The 13810-nt window shown below is 33.1% G+C and overlaps 1 protein-coding gene across 2 annotated transcripts in view; it reads left to right on the forward strand.

Annotated features, from left to right (window-relative positions):
* Window positions 1–588: 588 nt before the first annotated feature.
* Window positions 589–13810, forward strand: part of LOC148955074 (transcriptional adapter 1-like) — a 46767-nt gene continuing 33545 nt past the window's right edge. Inside the window, exons 1-3 of one of the 2 annotated variants that reach the window (XM_089108048.1) lie at window positions 606–687; window positions 5442–5629; window positions 10186–10222. In XM_089108048.1, the coding sequence (XP_088964174.1) occupies window positions 5586–5629; window positions 10186–10222 (81 nt within the window). In that variant the 5' untranslated portion in view covers window positions 606–687; window positions 5442–5585. Of the gene's footprint in view, window positions 688–5441; window positions 5630–10185; window positions 10223–13810 lie in introns of both variants that reach the window. The other variant, XM_089108047.1, reaches the window with a different exon arrangement.

Below are 13810 nucleotides of genomic sequence, written 5' to 3' on the forward strand. Positions count from 1 at the left end.
ATCAAAATGTTAATATTATTTGATTTATTGAAGTTATACAAGTAAAAACATTTATATTTTTTTCAGTAAAGTGCAAATTTTGTTCTGGCCTCAAAAAGGCATAAGGGGTTTTGCGGCCAACTTATGCTAATTTTTGCTCGTTTTGAGTTTGACTTGGTTATTTATTGTAATTTATGTTCGTTTCGGGTTTCATTTATTTATTAATGCTGGTTTGTGTTAGTTTCACGCTTAGTAGATTTGATTTTATTTTTGCTCATTTTTTGTTTAATGGAGTTCTTTATTTATCTTTGAAAAACTTCTTTTGTGCAAAAATTTTTTTTTAATTAATCTGAAGGAAAGAATAAGTTTTTCTGTCACTTCAGTAAGATCACAGAATAAGACGAAAGTCCAATAGTGCTAACTAGAAGGTCCATTTCTGTGGACTAAGGTAAATTCTATTCCACTGCATGCAAAATAAGCCGTGTTCTTTCAATTTTGCTTTTTAGGTTAATTTTGTTGCAAGAAGGGAATTTATTGCTTGGTTCCTGCCCGAAATTTGACATTGCTGCGCTGGACCCAATATAATTTAAGAGTTGTACATTCTGCTAGGGAAACTAAAGATATGACAAAAACCGGGGATAATACCAATAAGCAAATTGAAGCGGACAGACAAGCATTGTCAAGTATATTAGGAGAAAACGCTCCTTTGTAAGTGATACAGCTTGAAAAAGCCTTTAATACTATGCTATATTTTATCCACCAGAAGGCAATAGGCGACCTCACGGTAAAGCTAACACTGTTTGATCTTGCCTACTATTGGACAGAATATCTTATACTCACCTTTATAGGTAAAATTCTACTTTAGTTACTTTTACCTATCTTGGAAAGGGGTGAGGCTAGGAAAGTAAAACTTTCAAGGATGGGTCTACAGGCTAAAGTATGTCCTGGGAAGATATTTTGAAGTACATATCTCCTCTCCTTCTCCCTCTAGAGGATCCTGAAATTTGCCTACATGACAGGTCTATACCTATTGAAATTTTGACAAAACAAGATTTTAAATTAATTTTCAGTTGTAAGATTCTTTTTCTCTGGCTTTAGTTCTGGAAATGCAATTCCTGTTATTTGAGTAGTATTTTAAGCCATATCAATGTTAATTTTCAAAATTTAGGAAATGTATTTGCATATCTTTAAAACTCTATAAATGAGGATTGAGCAAAGTTTTGAAGCTAAAAACAATTTTGTTGGACTTCATTTTAAGCAGAAGATCTATATTACAAGGTTTCACTTTTATAACACACCAATTTTTAAAGGTCATCAAAGGTCAGGACCCTCTAGAGGGAGAAGGAGTGGAGGTAGGTACTTCAAAATACCTTCCCGGGATATACTTTAGCCTGTAGATCTATCCCTGAAAGTTTCATTTTCCTAACCAAACTCCTTTCCAAGATAGCAAAAAGTAGCTAAAGTAGAATTTTACCAAATTCTATTTTAGCTACTTTTGGCTATCTGTGAAAGGGATAAGGTTAGGAAAGTAAAACTTTCAAGGATGGGTCTTCCTGCTAGGCTAAAGTTTGGGTAAATATTTACCAAATCATATTACTGACTTACGAATAAAGTGATTATACCACTCAGTGTCTTTTTTATGCTCTTTACGAATATAATAATCATTTCTATCAGAAAATCAAATTTAAGCCATTTTTGAGCTCTTTAAAATGACAAAAAATATAAAATATATAGGGTGTAAAAAGGCTGAAAACATCTGTTTCATAATAAATCCGGTAATTATTTAGCCTTGGCCCCCTCATATGGAGACATATTAAGAAAACAATTCTTACTTTAAAATATGTATAATGATCCTAGTTCTTATATTATCCAAGGGGAGAACGTTTATCATCAAGTCTTTCCTCTAAAAATCTTCAAAAGAGAAAAAGTTTCCAAATATCACCACGTTTTCAATTCAATGCTTAAGTCTTTTTAAATTGCCACCTAATAAGTTCTTTTATAGATAGCGTTCATGCTGGTCTTTTTATTTTATTTTTAAATAGCAGTGGAAAAGGGTGAATAGCAGTGGTGAAGGGCGAATAGCAGTGGTGTAAATACAAAATATTAATAGCAGTGGCGAAAAGCAAATAGCAGTGGCGAAGGGAAAATAGCAGTGGTGCAAATACAAAATATTAATAGCAGTGGTAGGTTAGGATAGGTTAGGTTAGGTTTAGTCTAAAAGACATAATTTTATTGTCACATAAAACACATAAATTTTTTGTTAATGGCATGATTTATAACAGAATTCACAATTTCTATAATCTCAATATACCACTACTTTTTCTTTAAACATATTTTTTGACACAAGCGCTAAACATGTGCTAAACGCTGTCTATAAAACAACTTATTTGGCAGCAGTTTACAGCGGCAATTTCAAAAGACTTAAGCATTGAATTAAGAACGTGGTGATATTTGGAAACTTTTTCTCTTTTGAAGATTTTTAGAGGAAAGACTTGATGATAAAGGTTCTCCCCTTGGATAATATAAGAACTAGGATCATTATACATATTTTAAAGTAAGAATTGTTTTCTGAACATGTCTCCTTATGAGGGGGCCAAGGCTAAATAATTACCATAAATCCTTTTTTTAATCCACAAACACTGAATTTCCACAATTAACTTGGATAAATAAAAGTTGGAATAATTAATTTTGCACTATTATGTCTTTTTCTTCTTCCTTAACACTGAATGTTCAAGAATGTGTTTATGACAAAAAATCAAAAATATTAAAGCCAATGGAAGAAGGTGTAGAAAAAAGGCATCAAGTTGATTTTGAATTGAAGTAATCAAGTTAGGTTAGGTTTTACATCCTATATATTTTATATTTTTTGTCATTTTCAAGAGCTCAAAAATAGCTTAGATTTGAATTTCCAATACAAGTGGTTATTATATTTGGAAAGAGCATAAAAAAGGCATTGAATGGTATATTCACTTTGTTCATAAGTCAATAATATGATTTGGTAAATATTTACCAAAAAAGGTATCAAGTAGTATGTTCAGTTTATTTGTAAGTCAATAATATGAACTGCCAAAAATTTACCTTTTGAAGTAGGCTACCTACCTTCACTCTTTCTCCCTCTAGAGGGTCCAGAAATTTGCCTACATGACATACCTATACCTATTGAAATTTTGAGAAAACAATATTTTACCTTAATTTTTGGTTATCAGTTTCTTTTTCTCTGGCTTCAGCTCTGAAAATGCAAGTCCTATTGTTTGAGAAGAATTTTAAGCCATATCAGTGTTGTTTTTTTCAAAATTTATTATATATATTTATATATTGAGCAAAGTTGTGAAGCTGAAAACAATTTTCTTGTACTTCATTTAAGCAGAAGATCTATTTTGCAAGTTTTCACTTTTATATCACACAGATTTTTAAACATCATCAAAGGTCAGGAGCCTCTTGAGAGAGAAGAAGTAGAGTTAGGTACATCAAAATACCTTCCCAGGATGTGGTTTAGCCTGCAGATCCATCCCTGAAAGTTTTATTTTCATACCTCTACAGTCAGAAAATGAACTCTGCCTCACCCCTATATATGCCAGTGCAGGGTATGTATTTGTACATTGGGGGGGGGGGGATTAAAGTTCATCTTCATGCAAATAAATGTTAAATTTAGATTCAGGATGCAATTCTAACTGAAGAGGTAAGTTTGAAGTTTACCCCTACCTCCCTAATGTGCAAATATATACCCTGAATTGGTATATATAGGTGTAGAGGTAAAGTTCATCTCTAATGCAAATGCATGTTAAATTTGGATTCAGGATGCAATTCTGACTGTAGAGGTAATTTTATTTCTTAGTTTCCTGAATAGTCCATTGGTATAAAGCTTATCCCCAATAATTGACAAAATTGACAAGTTATTTAACAAAAATAAATTAAGAAGTAAGAAATATCTTGGGGGCCCAGGACCCCCCTGGATTCACACCTGGACTAACTTATTTTTGTCATCACACAAAAACTGACTATCACTAGAAGTGGGTTTAAAAAGTGGTCATAAAAAATATTTAGAAGTAATAGGCTATATTCCATAGGCACTGATTTCTAACAATTTTATTCAACAAAAATTTGATTGTATAGATGGTTTTTTTTAAAAGTCAGATGTTAATTGATGTCTATAGAAAATGGTGTGTTTTGTGAACATAAACTTAGCAGTAACCTAATGATAGCAAATAGAAAAATGTAAGCAAAGAATATACACATTGCTCTACTTCTAAAAAAAATGATGAGAAACAAACAGAAGAAGACATAGGAAAATATAAATGTTGTTTATTAAATTCATGGAAATGAATCATGTCTTTTTAGGAAGGTTATACATGAATGTATTTTAAAAAGTCTTCAAAATTTTGAAAACAATTGTATCAGTGTTGATTGTTTAGTTTTTTTGGTTTATATTTTTTTTTTCAAGTTTTAATTTTTTTATATTCATAAGTTTCTCAGTTAAAGCATTGTGTAATTTAGCCTCTTTTCTATCATCTTTAAAGAAGGGAGGCAATGGGCTATTTTTGTTCAGTTCTTCTGTTTGCTATTGGTACTAAGTTATAGTAAAGTATATTGCACAAAAAACATACAGTTAAATACAGATATCAGGAAAATGTTTGGAATTTGAAAATAAAATTTATAAATTCAAATGCTTATTGAATTAGATTTTTTTCCATTTGGAATGAATCACTGCCTTTGGAATATATAACTTTAAAATAATAATTTCAGTAATTGAAATGTGAAATTTTTACTAAATTTCTAACCTTACATTAGAGTCTAAAACTGTGGACAAGGTAATAAGTCCCATTTTAAAGTCCCACAGAGGGAACCCATAAATCATTGTTAAATTTGAGAAGAGTATTGAAAAATATGTCAAATGATGTATTCACTTTCTTCTTAGCTAAATTATATGAAAAATACAAAATTACATTTTCTGCAATATCTAAGCTTAGACAATAGTTATTCTTATAACATTTCCTGTTAAAATATATCTATTCTGTTGCACATCACTTTTTGTGATTCAATTAGTCTCTGACAGAGATGCTTTGCCCTAACTTTAAGATCATGTGTTCAAGATTAGGTAACCTAGTACTTTTTAAGAGTGTGCTGAAGTTCAAAGTGTGGGTCTGTCATAATGTCCTACTGTTGACTATCAGTGCATTTAAAATAGCCTAAGTAGGATCAGTAGTATCAATCAGAGTGAAGGGGGGCATGTGTCCTTTTTAATTAGGCCAACTTTAATATTTTAACTGTATACAATGCTGTCAATTTTAAACACAGGCTATATATATATATATATATATATATATATATATATATATATATATATATATATATATATATATATATATATATATATATCTCCAATTTATCCAACAATTTATTTCTCCATTACTTCAACCTTGTCATACATTATAGCTCCTATATTAAACTACTTATCTTCTCAGTCAGGAATTGATCTTAACCGGAATTTACCTCAACAAATAGATTTTCTTGGTTCAGCTTCCAAAAATGGTCTAAGGCTGACTGCAAAACTGTGAGTCTGGAAAGCTTATGCTCAAATAAATTCTCACAAAATATCTGAATTTTAGATGCCAGGTGAGGTAGAAAAGGCATGGCCCTGCTGCAAGTCCAGGTTAGTAATTGGCAATACAGCATGGAAGAATCCATTGTTTACCCTCCTTTGGGAGTTTGAGGGGTGTTTAACATCCAGAGAGGCTAAATGGTTACCAACTTATGCATCAGAGTCCAAGGGTTGCTCTGTGGCTCTATGTCTAGTCCCAGTTTTAGGTGTTTGCCTATCTGTCATAGAAGGCAGTGCATATTTGTCATCTGTGAATATGTCACTGCTGAATCTCAGAATCCTAGTAGCATGGAACCCCAACATAATGCTGCTTGGAGTAAAACTGAGTGGTTAGCCTATGTTGTCCCAAGGAACTGAGGGGTCTTATGCCCGGGTTATTCATTATCCAGCTCAAACTTGCTCTGCTATAGTGCAGCTTGAAAAGGACAATCAGAGATTCCAATGGGGGCTCCCATGGTAATTCTGGGGGTTATTTTTTCTTGAGGAAATAAGGACTGAGGGAAATGTGTTCCTGAGAGCTGACACGGTTTGTTGTCAAAACTTAGACACATATGAATTGAAGATTTGGTTTTATATTCTGTATTCTTGGTATGTGGGACATGTCCCAAGTACTAATACTTTGGAATGTCCTAAGTATTAGTTAAAGTATTTTGATACAAAAATAGCTTAGTGCCATAATAGGTACTGTAATGCTAATATTCTTTGCTATGCATAATTTCACTTTTTGTTCCAGTTATACTCTTTTATTTGTGTGTTACTCTTAGGTTAATAATTGAGAAGGGCCTGAGTCATCAAACACCTTTAGTCCTCAGTTTTATAAATTATGAGCAAATATTTGATTCAGCTGATAGAAGAGGTTTAGTGAAGGGGTTATCCTTGTATAGTATACCAGACAAATATATTGAAGTGATTAGTGCTACATACAAGAATAATTCTGCTGTAGTTAAGGTAAGAAATGAGGTTAATAGCTGGTTTTGTGTTAAATCAGGAGTTAAGCAGGGTTGTGGTCGATCCCCATTTATGTGGATCATTTTGATGGACTTTGCCTTAGGGAGCACAGGAAAGGCAATGGGAGAGCATGGAATCAAATAGGGAAGTAAAACCTTCCTGGACTTAGATTTAGCTGATGATTTAAGCATCCTAGATGAAAATGTAAGCAAAATGAATAAACTTTTAGTGGTTTTGCAAGTTCAGGGTGCTAGACTAGGTTTGAAAATTAATTTTAAGAAGATTAAGTGTAAAAGGTGACATTGGGTAATGAAAAGATAGATCAAATGGACAGCTTCACTTTCCTTGGTAGTATTATTAGTAAAAGATTGTGGGTGCAGTGAAGATGCTAAAAGTAGAATAGCCAAGGCTCAAGGGATTTTTTCACAGTTGAAAAAAGTTAGGAAGCATATGAAGATAAGTCTGCAGACCAAAATGGGAATATTGGAAGCTATACTGATCACAGTGGTTAAATATGGTTCAAAAGCATGGGATCTCCAAAAAATAGAGGAAGACTTGCTAGATGTTTTCCAGAGAAATTTCCTACAGATTATTTTGGGTACCTGACTGACTGACACTATTTCAGACGCTAGGCTTTACAAAAAGTGTGGTTCAATCCTGCTTTATAGGGCTATAATGAGAGAAAGGTTGAGGTGGTTTGGGCATGTTCTGTATATGAAAGATGACAAGATTGCCAAAGATTGTCTCTTTTGGCCAACCGTCTAGGGCTAAGCAGATGGCACGTTGTCTTCAGTTGGGATGGGAAGAAGTTGTAAGGAAAGATTTAAGGGAAATGGGAACTTCCTGGGAAGGTGTAAATAGGAAGGCTTTGAATAGGTTGGCATGGAGTAGGAGCATGCATATCTGGATAATTGGAATGGGAGTCAGTGATGGGATTTTATAAGCTCAGCCAAAGTCAACCCAGCTCTAAATGGATACCTGGAGAAATCTGAGGAAGGTAAATAGGAAGGGTGTGTGAAAGAACAGGATGGCTGGTCGTCAAATCCCCATCACACTTCCTGGCTGAAGGGCCATGAAATAGAGATCTGCACCACCAATGGGGACTATAAAATCCAGTGCTGTAGTCTTTTTTATACTAATTGTACATTGTTGTAGTAGAAGTACTATAGTTATATAGTAGAAAGTAGTGGTAGTAGTAGCAGTAGTAGTACATTCACTCACAAGAAAACTAGGTACTCTCACAACAATGGTACACTCAGAACTAACTACACAGATTAAAAAAAAAGAAGAAGAAAATAAACCTACAGAGTTGGTGTTAACCTCTCTGGTGGAAATCATGTGGGTTAGTCTTCTGAAAAATGAATCAATGCATATGTAACTTAGAGCGAATTTACTTGGGTAAAAAATTTCTTTGAATGCTCGATGTTTAAATGAAGGTTCTTTCACAGACATTGAACTGCTCATACTATTCCAAGCTCCTCCTACATAAAATGGCTAATTTTTTGGGTTTGCCTAATCCTTTTTGTCAGTTTCTCATCATCAGTTGGTTCATAATGCCAAGTAATGCTAATTTGAAAAAAAAAACAGCAATCTTTTGTATGAAGCCTAGTGTTGCATCTTGCCCCATTAGGTTTAGGCTGGGTTACAATTGTGATGACCATAATTGTTGTTTTAAGAAATATTATTGCACAGATAATCTAATGGTAAATTTTTTTCCCCTTTCTGATTTCTGCCCATTGGCGCCCATAAGCTGAATTTTAGGGAGGGGGGCTTAGCTGGTCTAATCGGCACTTCTAATGGTGTATAATAGAAATCTCAAAACAAAAATATAAGGCAGCATTATTCATCCAGGAGGGCAGAAGCCCCCATATGGGTGCCCATGCTTCTGCCCTGTAATAAATCTTAACTTTTTTACTCCTGTATTCCCACTGTTGATATACAAAATAGAAGGTGCTCATCTTATTCCTGAAAAAAAATTCTTCTACTAAATATCAATTAATAAAGCACCAGGGACATCAAGGTTAAACATTTTTGCCCCATTGGTCCATATTAGGTCTACTCACAGGCAAAAATTATGATTTTTCTCCTTGTAGTTTCAAAATGTTTTAGTGTTCAGGGCAGTATCACATTTGTTTAATCTCCCAACTTTATTGCTGTCATTTTTGCTCCCATAGGCATTAATAAAGAACAAACTTTAGCCCATAGAAATGAAAAATTTTAAAAGTGTTTAAAAAAAAACTGTCACGTACCAAAGCAATGTCATCTGAAGTGGATCTAAGGATCGTAAATATTATTTCTGGCTAATCCGAAAGATAAAAGTTCATTCTGAAAAGAAATTATGGGAATTTTGACAGTAGCCTGAAACCGCATAAAATAGCATGAAAACTGCACAAAAATGAAAAGTGCACCATTTGAATCACTATAGCTAAAAACCCTATTTAGGAGAATTACAGTCTCCCGTCTTGAGCAACAAAGAAAATCCCCTTTTCACATGGGATGATGTTTCACATGGGATTAAATGATGTGTCAATAAATTCTAACCTTTCTAACACAGCAACTCTCTTAATAGTTTAAAAATGTGTTTAAAAGATTGGCCATCAAGCAAGTCATGTAAAACATGGATGTTGGACGAGAATGGTAATAAACAAAACCCCAAAAATAACTATTAATTTTATTTTAGACTGTATCATAAAAGCTCTTAACTTTTTTTCTGGCTATAAATAATAAGTGTTTAAAATTTTGGGAGGAAGTTTGGATGACAAATGAAAATTGAATGAATGAATAAATTTCTATTTAGTTTTAAAGAAAGTAAAAGAGTAGGTAATAAGTTCTGTTTTGTCATTTTAATGGCAACAATAATACCAGCAACTGGAAAGAAGGAGGTGTAAAGAAAAACTAGTCATTTGATTTGTGTTTTTGATAATGTATTTTTGACTTTCCTGAAAGGTGTTTGAATGTTTTCGTTTGAAAATATATGTTTATCAAACCACAATTTCAGGTTTTTTTTTGTCTAAAATATAGGAATAACATCTTGACTGAAGCATTAGCTTCCAAATAATTTTGGTAAAAGATTCACAATTGAAAAAAATTAACATTTATCAAATTTCATTATTGGAAAGTAATTAGCCTTCTGTGTGTTCATTGTATCTCAAGGACAATTTATGCAAAACAAAAGGAGTTATATGAATGTTATTCTGTCTCAGGAGAAATGTCATGATCCAACTCTTAGAGAGCATACATCCCCCTGCTACACGGTAATAGAGACCAGCTCCAAATTAGTGTCAATCTCCCTAAAATATTGAATATTTGTAGTCCATAAAAAAGGGTGGTCCTTTCCTAGAATCTTTTTGGAAGGTTATCCTGGGAAAAGTTAAAAAAATAAACATGTTTGATAAGATGATTTTTTTTTGCAGACTCCAAATATATTCTGTTTAGCCTAAGGGTTTTGCCGTTGGAAGTTTTAAAAGAGCCATCTGTGCCTCCTAAAGAGCGGGTATGCATTCTCCAAAGGACCCTATTATATTTCTCCCTGTGAAATTAACATGAAAAAGACACATCTTCTTTGGCCGAGATATTTTTGCTGAAATACTGAAGACAAAGTTTCTAGTGTACATTCTATAGGGTACAGACAGTCAATGTATAATTTATTTTCTTTTTAGGTATCTATCCAATTTGAAACAATGGTTTTCGCTCAAAGTGAGTATACAGTTTGCTCTAAAATATTCTCTGGTGGTTTGTACCTTTCAATCAGCATCCCAGTGCAGTTCCTGACTACACCCCACTGCCATCAAACAGGAATTGGCAACGCTGGTTTGGACTATAAGGTCTGGTGCTGCATCCTCTACCCTTTTATTCAAAACATAGCTTGTAGCATACAAGGAATGCAAAAAGGCAATTATTATTGGTCTCAAGTCCCTTTTTGAATATATTGAGTCCTGATTTGAACGAATTAAATGAATGCTTGTCATGGGATCGGAGAGTAATGGGCATTGTCCCAGATATTTCAAACAAAGCTGTTTCACGGGTACTCAATCCTGGTTCAATCTTTCTACAGATAAGCATAACAAGATGAATGCTATGTGTGTGTCTGTTCATTATGAAAAATACCAGCAAAACGGAAGAATATGCGAAAAAGTCCGTGGAATGCAATTTAAAATAAAAAAGACCTCTAAAAGTTAAGACAAAACGAATATAGCCCATATTAAGAGATTAAAACTTTCACTAAGTGTTTTTTTTTCTTAATGTAAAATGTTCAAGGATGGTCTTTAAAATATTAGTCATAGGAATTATAGAAGAAATGTGCTAGATAATCGTTTGACTGACCGTATATCACACAATAAGCTCTAGGAAAAGTGCGGTTCTATTTCACTATTTAGTGTTTTCATGAAAGGAAAGCGTAGGTGGTTAGACCACGTTTAAGGATAAAGGATGACAGATTGACAAAGATTGTGCTTTTTGGCCAACTATCTGGGCTCAAACAAAATTAGAACTCCATAGGAGATGGCAAAGAGTGAAGTTCCCAGTAGATTAGGATAGAGTTCCGCCGAGATCTGGGGGGAAGAAGGACTAAAAATAGGGACCCGAGTTGAGGCATAGTAGAAGTTTTTATTTAATCTTGCCGGCTCTGTGGGCTTTTTTGCGTAATATATTAACGAAAATTTAAAGTGAAAACTACACTCAAATGAAGATAAAATCTGTGCTCTTAGTTATAGTCTAAAAAAGAATATTAATATAAAAATAAAATTTGAATAATTGACTCAGAATGGTACAATCCAGGCTTATAGGTGGGGGGGGCAGTTACCGGCCCCAATAAACTGGGCAGATTAACTGCATTGTTTTTCAAGAAACTTCAAATAACACAACTAATATATCATGCAAAGAAACCCTGAATCTTTCAATTTTAAAAAAAATAGCAATACTATGCCTCATCCCGGAGCCCTCTTTCACGGGGAAGAAGGTTTTCTTGTGTAAATTCTCTGTCACGCATGTGTTGCAGATTTTTTTTTGGGGGGGGGGGGTTGATTGGATGCAACTTTGCATAAGAATAAAAAATTGGCTATGTAAATGGAAAATGCAAATGCTTTTGTAAATTGTCTCCTACCACGTACATGTATGCTGCTTAAAAGATTTGGGTTTTCTAGATACAATTGAAACGAAAAATATATAAAGACGGGTAAAATGTTTTAATAACACTGTGAGAATAAAATGAAAACTTATTTACACAGAAATAATTAAATTCCGGTTTTTTCAGATTTGCCTCTTCAAGTCTTTTATCAACAGAAAAAACACTAGCTCATATAGGATTTTCCTTTCGTTTTTCATTTGTTTTGTTTAAGCTAGTTTTTTCTGTTTGGGTGAAACTATTTTATTTAAAACTTTTACCCGTTTTTTACATATTTTCCTTTCAGTTTTAAATGGAAGGGCATTATTGTCTAAGAAACTATTTAGTTGTGTTTTCCTGAAATAAAAAAGAGAGAAAATAAAAAAGGGAAATAAAAAAGGAAATGGTCATTCCCTTTCTGTGTTTTATTTAAAAAAGAATGACGTAAATGATTTGTAGTTTTAAAATTGAATTCTCTAACTTAACTTAAAATTTAATTGAGTCCTACTTCAGTCCTAAGCATCAGCACAGCATAAGGAAAACGAAACATATTTAAATCGCTGGAATAACTCCTTATAACTCATTTGTGTTGTTTATTAAGCTTTTCGGGAAAATCAGAAACAGGAAAAAAGAGCCAGGATAAAAACACTGAGTTTTAATATAATAATAGAGTTCTATAACTAAGGCTTAGTTGTATCCATCTACCAAATTAAAATTTAGAAAATTGGCGTACAGGTTTTTTAGATTAAAATACGTTGAAGTATTACCAGCTTCCTATTTTACAAACAAGTTCATGCCCTTCTCTTATTTTCTCTTTTGGTATAAGTTACAGCTGCAAGTTTTTCAGAAAATTGCCTGTTCCAGAGGGCCATATACCTTAAGAGAAAAGAATTTTTTTTTTTTTTTTTTTTTTATTTTCAGAAAAATATTTTTCTAAACAGCTGCTATTAACCCTCAAGGGTGAATAAACACCAAATTTTTGTAATGTTACAAATTAGAAAGTATTATTTATGAGTCTTTAACGTCCTTAAATGCATTTTTACAGACAGATGTAGAGCCAGTGAACTGTTTCCCATTAAAATTGCTAGGGGCTGAAGCAATTCACAATAATTTATATTAACATATTTTGTAAATTCTTGAAAACATCCTAATCTCCAACTATTCAAGCTACATTAAATTAAAAGAAAAGCAATTTAGATGGAAAAGATAACAAATGAAAATGAATAGAAAAGAAAGAATCAGATAACCTAACACAAACAACTTTTTGGAAAAAGTAGCTGTCAAGCCTTCTGCAACAAAACGAAGACCCCTTGCTTTAGTTTCAAATGCTAATTTTCTTTCATTGAGACCAGAATTTAATTGATCAATATACATGTAAATTTTCTCTGCATGTATAATCACAAATAAAACCAGTAAAATAATAAATAAAACACTGAATAAAATAAATAAAATCAAACAAAAATATTGGATATTTCAATCACACATACAGTGACTGTCATCAGCAGTATATCTGCTGATGATGGTCACTGTATTTGTGATCGAAATGTCAAGTATTTTTTGATTGTTTTCTTCACTGTTTAATCAAAGAATTTATTCCTATTTGAACTGTCATTCCTATTTTATTTTATCGTCATGGAAAGGCAGTACAATATGGCAGTTCATAAACATATATTTATCACAAAAGTTTTACCCATACTGCATTACGGAGCAGAAATTTGGGGCTACCAGACTGCCCAAGGATTAGAAACTCTACAACTACAATACTACACGCATGCATATGGGCTACATAAAACAACTCACTCTCTAGTATTGAAAGGTGACCTAGGCATCTACAGTTTAAAAATACGAAGAAAGATATAGATGATCAAGTTTTGGCTCAAAATCCTGAATTTACCCAAGGAAAGACTTATTTCTGCTGCTTATAAGGATCTTCTCACCCAAAAAAGTAAAATCACTTGGACAGCACAGATCAGAAAAATACTACAGGAAACAGGCTTTTCAGACGCGTGGAATGGAGGACAGGGGCCACTGGACCAAGAAAACTCCATAAAGGAATTCCAAGCAAGATTGCACGACCAGGAAATTCAACTTTGGTGGACAGCTTTAGTTATGTCGAATAGTCTTACTTTGTATAGAGATATAAAGCGGATTTATGGACAGGAGACATATTTGAAGCTGAGATT

Source organism: Artemia sp. Qi Xiang Cuo, chromosome 2, assembly GCF_049724085.1.
Source record: "Artemia sp. Qi Xiang Cuo chromosome 2, ASM4972408v1, whole genome shotgun sequence".
In the NCBI taxonomy this organism is placed as follows: Eukaryota; Metazoa; Arthropoda; class Branchiopoda; order Anostraca; family Artemiidae; genus Artemia; species Artemia sp. Qi Xiang Cuo.